At 41.2% G+C, this 16593-nt stretch overlaps 2 protein-coding genes across 11 annotated transcripts; both read left to right on the top strand.

Moving 5' to 3' along the window:
- Nucleotides 1-2766: 2766 nt before the first annotated feature.
- LOC135334317 (Bardet-Biedl syndrome 2 protein homolog) lies at nt 2767-7626 on the top strand. Of its 3 annotated transcripts, XR_010394237.1 has the most exons (11): nt 2768-3191; nt 3325-3567; nt 3859-3984; nt 4102-4225; nt 4575-4696; nt 4844-5008; nt 5440-5601; nt 5751-5792; nt 5987-6078; nt 6801-7074; nt 7269-7622. XR_010394237.1 is itself a non-coding variant. In XM_064529457.1 (10 exons), exons 1-10 carry the CDS (start codon nt 3012-3014, stop codon nt 7018-7020), a joined length of 1476 nt encoding a protein of 491 aa, XP_064385527.1. In that variant the 5' UTR covers nt 2767-3011; the 3' UTR covers nt 7021-7626. The 3 variants fall into 3 exon arrangements, 2 of the variants coding, with proteins under 2 accessions (XP_064385527.1, XP_064385528.1); XM_064529457.1 differs by having other exon boundaries at nt 2767-3191; nt 6801-7626; XM_064529458.1 differs by lacking the exons at nt 6801-7074; nt 7269-7622 and having other exon boundaries at nt 2803-3191; nt 5992-6078.
- Nucleotides 7627-13251: 5625 nt separating this feature from the next.
- On the top strand, nt 13252-16526 carry LOC135334331 (mucin-22-like). Of its 8 annotated transcripts, XM_064529473.1 has the most exons (13): nt 13252-14520; nt 14588-14650; nt 14704-14775; nt 14869-14922; nt 15151-15240; nt 15297-15386; nt 15443-15532; nt 15589-15678; nt 15735-15824; nt 15881-15970; nt 16027-16116; nt 16173-16262; nt 16313-16521. In XM_064529473.1, the coding sequence occupies exons 1-13, from the start codon at nt 14463-14465 to the stop codon at nt 16477-16479; spliced, it is 1134 nt and encodes a 377-aa protein (XP_064385543.1). In that variant the 5' UTR covers nt 13252-14462; the 3' UTR covers nt 16480-16521. The 8 variants fall into 8 exon arrangements, with proteins under 8 accessions (XP_064385543.1, XP_064385546.1, XP_064385544.1 ...); XM_064529476.1 differs by lacking the exon at nt 15151-15240 and having other exon boundaries at nt 16313-16526; XM_064529474.1 differs by lacking the exon at nt 14869-14922 and having other exon boundaries at nt 16313-16525.
- Nucleotides 16527-16593: the final 67 nt, after the last annotated feature.

Here is a 16593-nt window from a genome sequence, read left to right as displayed (position 1 = left end):
AGCGAAAATGCACGTCACCTAAAAAACAGTTTTGTACACATAATTATGTAAACCGTAAACTTGATGAAATCATGCAATAAACTACTCAGGAATGCTGTGCCAGAGTTCCCTTCCCTTAGCCGACAACGATTGGTCTTTTTCATCGCTAAGCGATTGTCCACTATAATTATATAGGATATTCAATTCTTGCTCTTATATAACTACCACATAACCACCACCTTTGGTTCCCATAAAACCAATTTCGAGTATATATTTTAGAGTATTCATTTATCTACACAATGGTATCAGTAAAATTTCTTAGAAATGTTCCCATCACATATTTATGTACCAATACCATCGTTTTTTACTCTCTAGGCTGCAAGCACTGTATAATTTAGTCTGCATTTGCAGATCATCGCTGCAAATACAGAGTATAGTATTGTAAACATATTTATTGTTATTGTGCTCATATTTTAGCCCTACAATACAATCAGATGAACTCTGCACTTCAAAGTGGTTGCTATCTATGGACCTACGGTACACTCCCTCCTATTGTGGCTTCAGTGTGGTCATGCATGCACCTTGTTGTATATATTATTCCTACCTGCTCTGTTCAAAAGCCTCTATAGCATGACATGTTGTGTTTGACCTATTGTGTTTCAAGCTGTTATTATATAGCTAGTTGGCTTAAATTATTGCATGCAGTCTAGTCCTAATTGTCTGTCATGCAACAACTATAATTTTGATCAGGTTAAGTTAATCAATTGACACAGACTTTGGTCATACTTCAACACATGCATGATACAAAACCAGTATAATAATAGGAGTGCATGAATACCATATATAGAGGGGTAATTGTCGTTGGTGCAAATTTTTCGTATTACTGCCCAATTAAATTTAAACATTCGTACAGTTCAAGATAGTTATGTTTAATGTAATTGCGGTTGCGTAGTTTATTTTTGTATGATGCTCAACAACCAGAGACTCATAAAGGACTTAGAATTTCACCATACGAAAATATGATTATAAATTCAGACTGTTGCTTGTTTATATATAAAACAGGTTTTCGATACAAGATCTCCACTGATTTATGCCTTTTTTTTCAGGAGTGAGTCCGTCTCTTGTTCAGTCTCTAAGTCAGCTTCTTTATGACAGCGTGAACACTCGCAGTATCCATTCTCGTAGCAAACAATACACAACTTGATGATGGATAACAGGAGCTTGAAGGTCAGTCGGATGATTAACCCAATCATCGGCGCGGCATTGGTGACTGTTCCAGGCTTTTACTAGATACAGAGAAAGATGGAGTGAAGGTATTTACCAAGTGGGCCGCAACCAAAGCAGACCATGTGCTAGCCTCGAATCCACGCCGATTAAAATACGTATTTTAATCGGCGTGGATTCGAGGCTAACCATGTGCTAGCCTCGATCCCAGCCGCTCTTACGCCTGGAATCGAGGCTAACCAGAGATACAAAAGAAAGGGGATTGGAAACGAAATTTTTACGAAATTTTTGCGTGAAGCATTCCGCGTTATAGGGCGTGGCTAAAACTACAAAGGATTATATTTATAGTCAGCATGCTCATTACCAGTCTTGACTGCTCTACAATGTGCTGTACATAGAAACAGTGAAATTGATCATTTTTAATGTTGATTTTTCTAAAAAGTAAAGAGAATTTAGCTCTAAAAAGTCGACTAAGCCATGCAGCCACTATTACTAGACAAATAAATGCTATGCAAGAAGAAATAGCCTTTACTATGAAGTCGTAGGAGGGACAGGCCCGTGGCGTGTCTAAAAGTATACTAAAGCAGTTTGAAGGACTATACTGCAAACGTTTATGAACAGTACAGCTTATCTATAGCATGAAGCCATTCTATGTAGCACTTAGATACATAATAACCAAGTCAAGCAATGTCCTTTGCTGTTTTGACTTCACAGGAGGGACAGAGAAAAGTTGACATAGAGTAATTCAAGCTAAACTCAAAAAAATTGGAAACAGAGTAAAGACAACGGACTTAGAGCTTGTCAGTGGTATAAGCTTACTTCTCTCAAGTATCTCCCAGGCCCTGAGTGATCTCTAGTGGATAGGAGAGCTAGAAACCAGGGATATAAAACTTTTCCATGTAATTATTTGCGAGCGCAATAATTACACGGAGTGCTTCACCGGATGTCAGTCCTTTTACATAGGGCGTGGGCGGTCGTTTTCAATCCCCTTTCTTTTGTATCTCTGGGCTAACCATGTGCGTGTAACCAGAATACTCCTTCGCAGCCACTCCTCTTTGTCATAGTTCAATAAGATAAAATACGGGACGAATTGGAGGAACAAAGAAAGAAAGAAGGAAGAGACAGAGAGCGCCAGCCTAGCCTCGATTCCAGGCCGCTGAGAAAGGCGGCCTGGTATACACTGTTTACGCATGCGCCAGAATTACCAAGAATCTTGGTAATCGTAAATTGTAGTATATTTATCAGTATTCTTATTCCGCATTTAGTTGTAAAACAGTGAGAGTTTACGGCTGCTATTGTGCAAGAAAGAAAAGGTATTTCAACGCGAAATTTTGGCTGCCTGCTTTATTTTAGTTGCTTTGTATGCACAATCACTCAAAATACCATTTTGCAGAGATTAGATTTTTTGTGTGGAAACCCTAACGTAGGGTACATAGTGAGTTGCATGCCCTCTTCTCTGTATACGCCCTTGGCGCAGTGCAGCTCAGGCAATTGCAATAATTATCCGCCCACCCCCCGCCCACGTCGTATGTTTTTGCTGAGGACCTCCTCTGGGGGAGGACAGTTATTGAGGTTTTCTCTCGCCCACGCTCGTTAAAATGTGTCTACGTCAGTAGTGAGTAGGGGATCACGCGACTTAGCAAGCAGGCTCTCTCCTTTTTCTTGTCGCTTCCTTCTTTCTTTCTCAATTTTATCTTCTGTGACAAAGAACAGAAAAGGAGGGAGGCTAGCACTCCATAGACTAGCATGCATGCAGAAAAAAAAATGCAGAAAACATTTGCTCAAATCACAAATGGAAATGATCGTTGATGAAAAAGGCTGAAGGTGAGCAGCTACGCCCCCTTTATTTGCAATCAAGCCCATCAACAAAGATGCTGGTGCCCATTTTCACGCTCAAACTGAACCAGAAGATTTTCCCCAGACTGGTGACGGTCGGACATTACGATGGCAAGCATCCATCGCTAACTGCAGCTACAAATGGTGGAAAGGTAGTGTTCATTCTAATTACAGTGCACCTCTCAACATTCACACTTTGGCTCGTACGTTCCCTGTGCTTACAATATACAATAGATTGCTGTCTATGTCAATCATAAAAGTAACTTTAGTTTTCTTCCTGTGCAGGTTTTCATACACACACCTCACCATCGTATGTCCAGCCCCTCCCCCTCAACCATATCCACTGCACGTCTCTCAGTCTCATCCTCAGACTCTGACATCACTCTGCTGAGCATCGGACAACATGTCACATCATTGGCAGCGGGGAAACTGGATCCGGAACTGGACCAGGACGTGTTGGTGGTGGGTACCCAAACCAACGTACTGGCATATGATGTGGAGCAAAACTCTGAGCTGTTCTATAAGGAGGTGAGGGGGAGGGGTGGTGGGTGTGGTCTACCCTGGGGTAGGAATGACAAGTAATTTTAAATTATTACTTATTGCCTTTTGAGATTGTTAGCGAGATTGTTAGCACAAATGCATTAGTTTGAGATTTAAATAGTCAGCCAGTCATATAATTATGCACAATAATTATCGTGATTGAACTGGCCCTAACTGGTGATGGTAGTATGTACAGGGAAAACTGTTATGGCCACCCCAAAACCAACAATGGAGGTGACTTACTAACACAGGTCCAAACACTTCATTCTCTCCATGCAGCTGCCTGACGGAGCTAATACCATACTGATAGGGCAGCTGGCGGACATGAGTAAGCCCCTGGCCTTTGTTGGGGGTAATTGTGCAATCACAGGACTGGACCATGAGGGACAAGACTCGTTCTGGACAGTGAGTATCTACTCAGTACCACTATAAAATGGTTCCTCTTCAATTGCATTATGTATTAAGGCTAGCTACTACCGAATGTAACAATAGCTATTGCTCATGCCTTGACAACCTGCCTAGGTAACCGGGGACAATGTGTGCTCGCTGGCCCTGGCAGACTTTAACTCTGATGGGAGGAATGAGCTGCTGGTAGGCTCTGAGGACTATGACATCAGGGTGTTCCAGGGCGATGAACTGTACGCAGGTGAGCTAGTGTCTGTATAGCTGTGTGTGTGTATGGACATGTGTTGTGTGTAGTGGAGCCTCCTGCTGTACATTTGGAGAGCAAAGTTTAGGCAATTATACAGAGATGTTGTTTTGTACACAAACTGTGACCACATAACCAGAGTGCTTATAGTTAGAGTACTTTCAGCTGCCATAACTTGAATTACGTGGATCCAATTTCCGAGACCTTTTAATATGTTATCAACGGTCATATTTGAGAGATTGCCTATTTGGTCCACCTTTAGGGATAGTTTGGATAGGATAGCTGAACGTACATACATGTTGCCTGTCACAACTTCACTTGATGTATCTTATGTTTACCCGCACAGAGATTAATGAGGCGGAGGCAGTGGTGGCACTGTGTCCCCTGCAGGGAGACAAGTTCAGTTACGCCCTTGCCAATGGAATAGTGGGCGTGTACAGCGGACAAGAAAGATTCTGGAGGATCAAAGTGAGTGGGGGTGTGTCTAACTATCTGTCCCTCAAAGCCTGTAGAATGAATATCCATCTTATTTTTGAAAACTGAAAATGTATGGACGATCAAGTAATGGATATTCATAACTATGAGTACTGTTTCACCCCACACACCCACACACAGTCGAAGCACCAGCCGATATGTATGGCAGGGTTTGACATGAACGAGGACGGAGTGCCTGAGGTGATAACAGGATGGTCGAGTGGGAAGGTGGACGTTCGTAGCAGTCAAACCGGTAATGTCATTTACAAGGACACCTTCTCCTCCACCGTGGCCGGTATTGTGCAAGTGAGGGAATTAGTGTATCGTACATGTACAGTAACAGTGAGCCCTGTGTATAGGGAGGGGATTATATGTGTATCGCATACACATGTAGGTGTATTGGTACAACATGGCCATCTAATGATGTGTTTAGATCAGTGATTGCTTCGGATCCATTAACATGGGCTATTATAGCCTTGATGATTTGTTCGAAAATGGGCCTGTTTTGAAAGCTCACTTTGAGTGCTCATAACTTGAGCTATATAGGTTCACAATTAGAATGATACATTTGGTAGCCCTTTGAAATACCTGCGTGTATACCTGTAATATCATATAGCTATGTGTATATATACTCTGAATTCTAAAGTTGGTTTTGTGCAGTAAGCGTTTCCAACACACTATTAGATCGTGCTTCTAGTGTATGGTTTTAGCAACCTCCCACCCCGCCCCCCTCTCAGGCTGACTACCGATTGGACGGCAAAGAGGAGTTGATCTGTTGCTCTGTGGAAGGAGAGGTCAGAGGTTATCTGCCTGCCAGTATGGGGATGGTCTCCCAGCAACACAGCTTGTCATTAGGGCCGGAGAGCAAGGCACTGCAGGAGCTCACAAAGAGAAGACAGGTGTGAGAGTGTGTGGGCGTGGGGTGTGTGGGTGTGAGTGTGTGGTGAATGAGGATTAATCGTTTCGAACTGTTTTTTGGTATCATAAGTTACAAATTAATATTATCACTGGTACTCTCAAGTTAAGGTTGATCCTTTTATCCCTACAGAACTTAACGATAGAGCTAAAGAATTTTGAAATCAACGAAAAGGTAAAATAGTACGTGAAAATGGCTTTGTCGATCAGCAACAGAGTGTGTCATTAATAGTTTATTTGAGTCCAAGGTTGCATGAGTCTCTGCTTCCTTTGTCTCCGTTAAAAATGCTGAAACTTTTAGCTTTGACGAGCCTCTATCTGTGTCAATGAAATGAATCACCATTTGTTCTCCTGCTTTGTTTTTGCCAGTGTAGATACCGTGATGTGCGTACATTCCTAGCTTTCTATAGACGTAGATGTGGTCACCTGGCTGCAAGTCTTCACGCTGGACCGCATGGCTGGTAAATTTAACTCTCTCTTGTACACCAACTGTAGAAGTTGTAGTGTAAACCAGGTTTCGGTACAAGTATGTCATACCACGTCACTATCAGACCGCATCTTAAGTGGGTGCGTAGGTATAGTGGTTAATTAGTTAAAAATGATATCAGCATACACACGTGTGGTTTGTACCTCTATAGCCCACATTTAATTTTATTCATGGCTAACAGTTACACAACTACATTGTTCAAGTGTTAGTGACGAATTCAGTCCGAGATGTAGAATAAAATGTGCGTGGGAGTCGCATACTCCTCTTCATACACTCCTGACAATACATTAATTATTGATGGGAAATGAGCCCTTGTGGGTTTTTCCTGTACCAATATTCATTAGGGAAAACTGGTTTCTGTATACCGTATAGCGGGAAATTTTCGCGGGTGCAAATTTTCGCTATTTGGCTCCCAGAGCCCTCAGCAGAAATTTTCGCGGTTTTAATTTTCGTGTCAATGCCAATAAACCACACCCACCAATAGGTTTTGCACCTGCGTATACCGGTGCGTGGGAGTTTATCCCAGTTTTAATTTTCGCGTTGACTACTCTGCCCTCGAAAAACGCGAAAATTTGCACCCCACGAAAATTTCCCGCTATACGGTATATAATTATGCATGCTAAAGTAGTGGTAGCTCTCCAGTCTACTGTTCACCCCCCACACACATACACACACAACACACATACACACACACAGCTGCTTGTGCTCCATCCTGGTACAAGTGCAAAGAGTGCAAGTCAGCACTCAAGAAAGAGGGTTAAAGAATCAAACTCCCAATTTGAGAGAATGGACATCTCTCATGAATGACTTGCCGATTCACTGGGTGACTACAGAGTGGGAGAGGAGTACTTTATGCACGTTTACAATTAGAACAGCGACTCCATGCAGTGGTCGAAGGAGGACAAGAGAAAGTTGAATCACTCTATCCGGAAGTCAGTGAAACACTTGTCAATTGTTCAGTATCCATCAGGTTTGTCAATTGCAAGCACACGCACACAAAATGTGCACAGTGCATGCATGGCAGGGATCAAAGAGTGTTTACTACTAATTCTAAATTAGAATCTAATCAATACGTGTTCATAGTACAAGCTACTGTATGGATATCTGCGTGTGTGTATTGTTATTGTACAACCTCGTGCAGTTGTATGTATTCCCCGCACCTAGTAACCGTTCCGGAGATGCCTACAGGAGACACGAGCAAGCCAAAAAGAGGGAATACGGACAAAGGGTCAGAGAAATCGAGCGGGGAGTCTTCACACCCTTAGTCCTCTCAACCTGGGGAGGAATGGGCAAAGAAGCAGCAACCTTCTACAAGAGGCTCGCTGATTTGTTAGCCTCGAAAAGACAAAATCCCTACCCAGCTGTAATGGGATGGCTTTAGATGCAGGCTATCTTTTGCATCAATTCGCTCTGCAATAATGTGCATTCGAGGAAACCGCTCATCGTTGCATAGACCTGTTTACATGGACAATATCAACCTTGTATCTCAGGAGGGGCGCGTCCCCCCCCTGAATACATAATTCATCTATGAACTACTTATATTGGCTTTGTTTTTATTTTTGACTGCTACATATAATTACTATCACTAAACTACTTCCTTCTTTTGTATACAATGTAATTTTTTCTTAGCTCTCCATGCCCCGAGATGGAGAGCTTTCACACCACCTTCTATATTAGTACATTGTGTATAATTATACGACATGTATATATATACAGTGCTTGCATTGCAGCCTATATAGAGATCGAGTAAAATACCACAATATAGGGGAGTGTAGCTAGTTGTATACTTACATGTATCTCAAGATTGGAACATTTCTATAAGAAATTGTGCTGATACCATTGTGTATAATTATATAGGTAGCTAAATGAATAAGCTGCAACATTAATATTTCCCCAAAAGTTGAAGGTGAAAATGGGGGTGATCGTAAAAAAATGTTTGTAACATTAAATATCTCCGGAAACTAAGTATTTCTGGACTTTCAAAAGATTAACAATTAATGTGCAAAAATAATTAGACCTTAGCCAACAAATTTGCTTGAGTTCCATCGCTAAGCGAAAATGCACGTCACCCAAAAAACACATAAAATAATTATGTAAACCGTAAACTTGATGAAATCATGCGATAAACTATTCAGGAATGTTGTGCCAGAGTTCCCTTCCCTTAGCCGACAACGATTGGTCTTTTTCATCGCTAAGCGATTGTCCACTATAGAATATTCAATTTTTGCTCTTATATAAACTACCACATACCCGGCCCACCACCTTTGGTTCCCATACCAATGTTTTAGAGTATTCATTTCTCTACACAATGGTATCAGTAAAATTTCTTAGAAATATTCCCATCACAAGATATTTATTACCATCGTTTTTTACTCTCTAGGCTGCACTGTGTAATTTATATTAGTCTGCATTTGCAGCGTTGATGAAATCATCGCTGCAAATACAGAGTGTAGTATTGTAACCATATTTATTGTTATTGTGCTCATTATTTTAGCCCTATATACAATACAATCAGATGAACTCGTGCACTTCAAAGTGGTTGCTATGGACCTATGGTACACCCCTCCTATTGTGGCTTCAGTGTGGTCATGCACCTTGTTGTATAATTATATTATTCCTATATACCTGCTCTGTTCAAAAGCCTCTATAGCATGACATGTTGTGTTTCAAGCTGTTATTATATAGCTGCTATATATATAGTTGGCTTAAATTATTGCATGCGTGCATGCAGTCTAGTCCTAATTGTGTCTGTCATGCAACACAACAACTATAATTACCAGGAGCGCACGAATACCGTATTATAGAGGGGTAATTGTCGTTGGTGCAAATTTTTCGTATTAATTACAGCCCAATTAAATTTAAACATTAATTTGTACAGTTCAAGATAGTTACGTTTAACGTAATTGCGGTTGCGTAGTTAATTTTTGTATGATGCTCAACAACCAGAGACTCATAAAGGACTTAGAATTTCACCATACGAAAATATAATTATAAATTCAGACTGTTGCATTATTTATTTTAACATGGTTTCGATATAAGATCTCCACGTACTGATTATGCCTTTTTTTCAGGAGTGATTCCGTCTCTTGTTCAGTCTCTAAGTCAGCTTCTTTATGACAGCGTGAGCACGAGCAGTATCCATTCTTGTAGCAAACAATACACAACTTGATGGAGGATAACAGGAGCTTCAGGCTATGCACGATCAGTCGGATAATTAACCCAATCGGCATTGTGGTGACTGTTCCAGGCTTTTACTAGACACAGAGAAAAAAGGAGTGAAGGTATTACCAAGGGCGTATACGCCCTTGGTATTACCATACCGAGTGGGCCGCAACCACAGTAGCCTCGAGACCAGGCCGATTAAAATAAGTATTTTAATCTGCCTGGTCTCGAGGCTACAACCACAGCAGACCATATGTGTGTAATGCGATGTTTAATAGTTCAATAAGATAAAATACGGGACAAATCAAGGGAGAGCGCCAGCTAAGTCGCGTGACGGTAGATCTAGATACTTACCTTTAAACTGAACGACTTTTCCAGCCATTCTGAACTCAGGAAGCACATCGTTGTAGAACACGCTGAACTGCTCATAGAGCTCCCCTTCATCATACTGTATAGAGGGCAGCAAGATCAAGCGAAAAAATTTTATTTTTTATTTTTTATTTTTTTAGAAGGTTCAAAGTAAGTGATAAAAAAGGGAAATAGTTCATAATGTAATGTTAGATTCAGAGTTAACCAGGTCCACGGCTGTAGGGGTTAACGCTGCGTGCCCACATGAGGACCTTGCTCCTTAGCCTCGATTCCAGGCCGATTAAAATACGTATTTTAATCGGCCTTGAATCGAGGCTACTTGCTCCTCTAATGGACATGATTGATGATCGGAGGAGAGAGAAAGATAGTCGGCATCTTAGCCAGCACATAGTGCTACTGTAGGGATTGTTCCATTTGGTTGCCAGTAATGATGCCAGTCTTTTGTAAAATGTGTTGGCCTCATTACCTAGCCCCACAAGTGAAAATGAGTGTGGGCAACCACTATAGCTGGGCGCCGCGGTATGGGGTGCCGTTTGTCTCAAAACAATGTGCAGATATTAGGACGTGGTTTCTTGTGATACGCCTTAATTAGAGAGATGAATGCCGCCCACTCTGCCTAATTATAGCCAGTGCTATTTTCATCTTCAGAATCTATTAAGTAAACCGCTGTTTGTAACAGCAGTAGTATAAGAGCAATGGCTATAACATCTTGCAACTAGCTAGCACAACTCGTCACAAGAAACAACGCCCTAATTATATCTGCACTTTGTGCGAGCTAGCTAGCACAATTCGTCACAAGAAACAACGCCCTAATAATTATCTGCACTTTGTGCGATCTTGTAGCTTTGCTAAACATCGATCTGGTTGCATGCTAAACATTGACCTGGTTGCAACGTCAATCTGGTCCCTAAACATCGATCTGGTTGCTAAACATCGATCTGGTCTCTAAACATCGATCTGATAGGTAAACATTGATCTAGTCTCTAAACATCGATCTGGTCTGCAAAGATCTGGTTGCTAAACATCGATTTGGTTGCTAAACATCCATCTGATAAGCATAAATGTGTCTCTAAACATCGATCTGGTAGGTATAAACACTAGACTCACAAGCCGTCGTCACTGTTCGCCTGCAACAGTGACGGCTTGCGAGTCTAGGTAAACATTGACCTCGTTGACTCTTGAGACAAACGGCACCCCATAGGGCGGAGCCTGCAAACTCTAACATAATTATGTTTAATAGCGCTATAGCATCGTAGATAGTAAGCCAGTGCAGAATAGTTATTACATCAGTATACTATTAGTAGAGATGTCAGACCGGAAGTAGTGCGTGGGCGTATTTTCGTACAGTAATTTAATGATAAAAAACGGGACCAGAAAGTGAGTGAACAAGAAGGGCTTTCCGCAAGCCCTGGAAGAGTCTAGCAAACAACAGCTGTTCCCAGGGGTAAAAAATAGAGTAGAATTTGATTTTTATAACAGTTTTTTATGATTTTAGCATTTGATGCTTGTTTTGTGTGTGATTTTTTCTCAAAGGTGATCATCATTATGGCAATCAAACATGAAAATGAACAAAAACACAAGTGAACATGTCTTTCATCTCTAACTCTCTCCAGATTATGCAAAAAGTTGCTACAATAAGCTTTTATTTCTTGCGGAATCACATATTGCATGGATAGATGGGTGGAGCCGAGAATAGAAATGCAGTAAAATCAAGCCAAGTGTACCAATAGCTGTACTTATTTCTTAGAAGTTCTTAGAAGTTACTGAAAGTATTTATTGAAGCAATCTGAAAGCCTCTGTTGAAAAAAAAACAAGAAAGATTGGAGAGAATTCCAGGGACAACAATGTAATCTACCAAAACTATTAAATTGCAAGAACTGATTCAATTTGCACACAAAAAAGACAAGAGTAATCTACTGTATTAATTAGAAGCTGTCAACAGAGTTGTATCATAGATTTATAGTTGTATGGCCTTAAATCTACATCACACTAAAAACGTATTATTTAGACCAAATGAAATTGACAGAAAAGTTGCTTATAAAGATCAAGAAACAGATACAAGCGTAAGGTGGACATTGATGAGAGTTCTGAAACATGATACACTATACTGAAAAGATAGCATGGTTACTTTAAATCCAAAAGAACTCTCTGAAGCAGGAGACATCATACTATCATAGTTACATCATAAAGATATACATTACAGAAACATTATAAACTTCATAATAGATATTAAATGGTTACAATGTTAACTCCTGAGTCCTGAGTGTCCATTTCATACTTTTTTAAAAGAGAATAGACCAAGCGGTTCAGCAGATATGCTAACTTTAAGATCGTTTCCGGTATTAACAACAAATTTCATAAGTCCCGCCCAAGTACATTAAAATGCAGTAAATTTTTGTACGAATTTTTCCCCTGACTAGTGTTCTTCAAAACGCTGTATCTCTGCATTTGCTTGACCAAATCCAGTGCAGTAAAGTTTTTCTGGTTTGCCTAGAGTGTTCAAAAGAGATAGTAATACATAGGAGTTAGAAATAGCAAAAATGAAAATCGGTCTGACATCGCATAGTATTACTATAGTCTACTCTACTCTAGTCTTTCATACTTCCTCTACTGACTAAAGGCCTCACGAAGGCTGACTCTACTGTACTGTACTGTACCATAGATAGTATGACTGTACTGACAGATTATGTTCCTGGTAAATTCGCTCCAAGTAGAGTCAGCGATCAATAATCGGAGCGATCAATTATCGTCAACTTTTTCTCGTGCAAGAGTGACTTACAACAAACACTGGTGCTATACAGAGGTGGACCTGGGTCTAAGCAGCAAGGATCCCAAAGAAGGCCGCTCAAATTCCTTTACCTCGAAAATAGCATACGCTAGATTGCAAAAACCAATAGTCACACGATAACGATCTATCTTCGATTAGCTGCTATAACTTGGCACTCAGTCAGAAAACAAAGAATATTCCCTTGCACAAAGATAGAGTAGATACTAAGCTAATGTCTATTGTGCAACGACTATTAGATTACAAAGACGTAGCACGCACTGTGACTGATGGATGGTGGACATCCTTTTCTAGGCGACATCCTGAATTGTCTCTGAAAAATCCTGCCCCTATGAGTAAGGCACGAGCCATAGCATCTAACTCGGAAAGTATGAATGCTTATTTCGATTTGCTGGAGGAGACACTGGATACTTATAATCTTAGAGACCGCCCAGAGTTACTATTTAATATGGATGAAACCGGAATGCCATTGAATCCAAAACCCCCAAAGGTGGTAGCTGGCAAATCAAAATATGTGACAGCAATGTCGTCTGGTGATAAGACTCAGATCACTGTTGTTGGTTGTGTAAGTGCGTCTGGAATTTGTATGCCACCGATGGTAGTTAGGGATCGCAAGACTCTCAATTTGGCTCTTACTGCATGAAGGAGAGGTTAGAGGAACACGCTATGCTCTATCTGAACGTGGCTGGATGACTGCAGAAATCTTTGATGGCTGGTTCTGCAATCATTTTCTCCGATTTGCTCCAAGGGACAGACCACTTCTCTTGCTCCTTGACGGGCACTCTTCCCATTTTTGTCCAGAGATGTTGGCTATGGCTGCCAAGCATGAACAGGGGCGGATCCAGGGGTGATTTTGAGGGGCTGAAGCCCCCCCCTTTTGAAAAAACTACCATGTGTTGTAGTCTGACTCTACAACAATTTTGCCACCAATTATGCATCTGTAGACTCACTTGAAATCACTTGAGAGATGCTAGACAACAGCTACTAGGAGTATAAAGGATCTAGGGTAGCTAGCTGGACGTACCTAGCTAGCTAGCTAGCTGTACGTACGTACGTACATCTGATCAGTACAGTATCACCATAGTATTAAAAGTAAGTGCAGAGGTCAACGTATTAATATGAAAGTTCAAAGGTCAAATCTTACAAAAAATTCGCCTCCGGCGAGGCTGCCTCATACGGGGCTTCGCCCCTTTCTAGCTAGCCCCCCCCTTTTGTTTTTCCTGGATCTGCCCCTGATGAAGTTGTAATTTTCACTCTGCCGCCCAATACAACACATTTAACTCAGCCCCTTGATAAGGGATGTTTTTCTCCATTGAAGTCAGCTTGGCGAGAAGCATGCCATCAGTTTATTAGTCAAAATCCAGGCAAAAGTGTCACTCGCTATACTTTCTCAAGGGTTTTTGCTAATGCTTGGATGGAATCGATGACTATGCGAAATGTCCAATCTGGATTCGCCACTACTGGGATCTATCCATTTAGGCGAGATGCTATTTTAGCCAAGATACAGGATATGGAAGACAATGAAGGCCCTCGTCTACAGTTCCTGCCAATGTTTAGCCCATTGCCCAAAAGAGCTCCAAAATCAAGTATTCAATTTACAGCCAAAGAGAAGACAACGTTCCAGCGCCGATTTGAGAATGGTTACGATATAATCACAGACCATAGGTACAATGAATGGCTTCTCTCAAATCATCCCACTGATCAAGTGAACTCTCAGTCTACACACGCAAGCTCTCCGCTGACAACATCTCAAGAGGCTGGGAACATCACTTCCCCTCAAGAGACTGGAAACACTGGTACTGTTCAACTGGACAAGGTGTATATGCCTCCAAGTCAGTCGCAAGATAGTGCACTAAGCAAGTTCTTGACGTCAAGGAGCCTCCACCTACCCAGCCTCTTCCCAGAGGCATCAGTCCTGGGTGTGTTGTCACACGTTCAGATAAGATTCAAGAATTGCTTGCAAAAAAAAGGGTAAAGAGGAAAAGTTGAGAAAAATTCGAGCAAAAGATGAGCGGGAGAGAAAGAAGAAAGAAAGGGCTGAAATGAAGAAGCGCAAAGGCCCTGCACAGAAGAAGAAAACAGCTGCAGGTGCACTATTAGGTATGTGTGTGCATGTGAGTTGATCGTGTATGCGCACTATGTATTATAAGGCTCCTTTCTGTTACAGAATCGCTTGCTAATCAGTCTGAGCCTTCTGGCAATGAGGAGTTGAATTGGGATGAACTTGCAGGTAACTGTAGACTCTTGTAAACGTTGTTTAAATTGCTAATTTCTTTCTTTTAGGCGACTGGAATCAGGGAGGATCGTACGGGTATTCTTCTTCAGAATCCGAAACAAGTTTAGCCAACAATACAAGTAAGTTTACACATTATTTTGTAAGCTATAGTTGCATGCCTGAGGAGTTCGATCCACTGAGTACTACAAGAACCCTATGCGTATTTTGTGTAGGAACTCAGTTGGATAAGGAGGACCTTACCGGATCTGAGAAGAAGGCTACAGGAGGTACACTATATGTTATTAGTTGATGTGTGCGTGTGCGTGCGTGGGTGTGCATCATTTCAAGTTCTGTATTTAATTACACGTACATTCTGATTGTGGTGTGCATCATTTAAATATGAAGTATACATGCACGTATCACGTGATGTATGTATGATAAATTATGCTCCTTAATTTCTTAATATATTCACATAGAGAGTCTCACCATTATTTAATGCATTACCTATTTCATAGAGGATCAGCAAGCTGATGCTGCCACGAAACTTCCCACAACTAGGAGCAAGGGTGCACGAAGTGGTGTACATACTTCAAGTGGTACTAAAGGTAATTTGTAATTCTTTTTTGAGGGTGCTTCACTGAATGCATTGCCTATTTTATAGAGGGTCAGCAAGCTGATGCTGCCACGAAACTTCCCACAACTAGGAGCAAGGGTGCACGAAGTGGTGTACATACTTCAAGTGCTACTAAAGGTAATTTGTAATTCTTTTTTGAGGGTGCTTCACTGAATGCATTGCCTATTTTATAGAGGGTCCGCAAGCTGATGCTGCCACGAAACTTCCCACAACTAGGAGCAAGGGTGCACGAAGTGGTGTACATACTTCAAGTGGTACTAAAGGTAATTTGTAATTCTTTTTTGAGGGTGCTTCACTGAATGCATTGCCTATTTTATAGAGGGTCAGCAAGCTGATGCTGCCACGAAACTTCCCACAACTAGGAGCAAGGGTGCACGAAGTGGTGTACATACTTCAAGTGCTACTAAAGGTAATTTGTAATTCTTTTTTGAGGGTGCTTCACTGAATGCATTGCCTATTTTATAGAGGGTCCGCAAGCTGATGCTGCCACGAAACTTCCCACAACTAGGAGCAAGGGTGCACGAAGTGGTGTACATACTTCAAGTGCTACTAAAGGTAATTTGTAATTCTTTTTTGAGGGTGCTTCACTGAATGCATTGCCTATTTTATAGAGGGTCAGCAAGCTGGTGTTGCCACGAAACTTCCCACAACTAGGAGCAAGGGTGCACGAAGTGGTGTACATACTTCAAGTGCTACTAAAGGTAATTTGTAATTCTTTTTTGAGGGTGCTTCACTGAATGCATTGCCTATTTTATAGAGGGTCCGCAAGCTGATGCTGCCACGAAACTTCCCACAACTAGGAGCAAGGGTGCACGAAGTGGTGTACATACTTCAAGTGATACTAAAGGTAATTTGTAATTCTTTTTTGAGGGTGCTTCACTGAATGCATTGCCTATTTTATAGAGGGTCAGCAAGCTGGTGTTGCCACGAAACTTCCCACAACTAGGAGCAAGGGTGCACGAAGTGGTGTACATACTTCAAGTGCTACTAAAGGTAATGATTCTAAAGAGCAAAGTATGTAACTATTACATTCCACCATGCAGCTTCTCCTTGCGAGCAAGCCAAGTGTTTCCATTTGAATGCCCAAAATCCAAATGTACCATTGTATTTGTGTGAAGGTATCATCAAAATCAGCTGCATCAATATCATTTTTATGTGTAAACTGCAAACTTTAAAACGTATTTTTATAATGATAAAACTGTTGTCATGAATTGTTCATTTGCTGAATTGTTGACTTGCTGTTAAGCTGGAGCTTCACCCCTGTTGACTGATTTCCATAAAAGTGGTTTACACAAGAGTATTTATTTCTTAGTGCGCATGCGTG

This window comes from Halichondria panicea, chromosome 3 (genome assembly GCF_963675165.1).
Source record: "Halichondria panicea chromosome 3, odHalPani1.1, whole genome shotgun sequence".
Lineage (NCBI taxonomy): Eukaryota > Metazoa > Porifera > Demospongiae > Suberitida > Halichondriidae > Halichondria > Halichondria panicea.
Note: the sequence above shows the minus strand (reverse complement) of the source record. Positions and strands in the feature narration are given on the sequence as shown.

Bases quoted from the DNA above. Each gene is read 5' to 3' on its own strand.
- LOC135334317 (XM_064529457.1), top strand. From the start codon at position 3,012: ATGAAAAAGGCTGAAGGTGAGCAGCTACGCCCCCTTTATTTGCAATCA. The intron at 4,697-4,843 runs GTGAGTGGGGGT...ACCCACACACAG, and splicing joins AAAGATTCTGGAGGATCAAA to TCGAAGCACCAGCCGATATG. The intron at 6,079-6,800 runs GTAAATTTAACT...ACACACACACAG, and splicing joins CACGCTGGACCGCATGGCTG to CTGCTTGTGCTCCATCCTGG.
- LOC135334331 (XM_064529473.1), top strand. From the start codon at position 14,463: ATGAAGAAGCGCAAAGGCCCTGCACAGAAGAAGAAAACAGCTGCAGGT. The intron at 14,521-14,587 runs GTATGTGTGTGC...TTTCTGTTACAG, and splicing joins AGCTGCAGGTGCACTATTAG to AATCGCTTGCTAATCAGTCT. The intron at 15,679-15,734 runs GTAATTTGTAAT...CCTATTTTATAG, and splicing joins TACTTCAAGTGCTACTAAAG to AGGGTCCGCAAGCTGATGCT.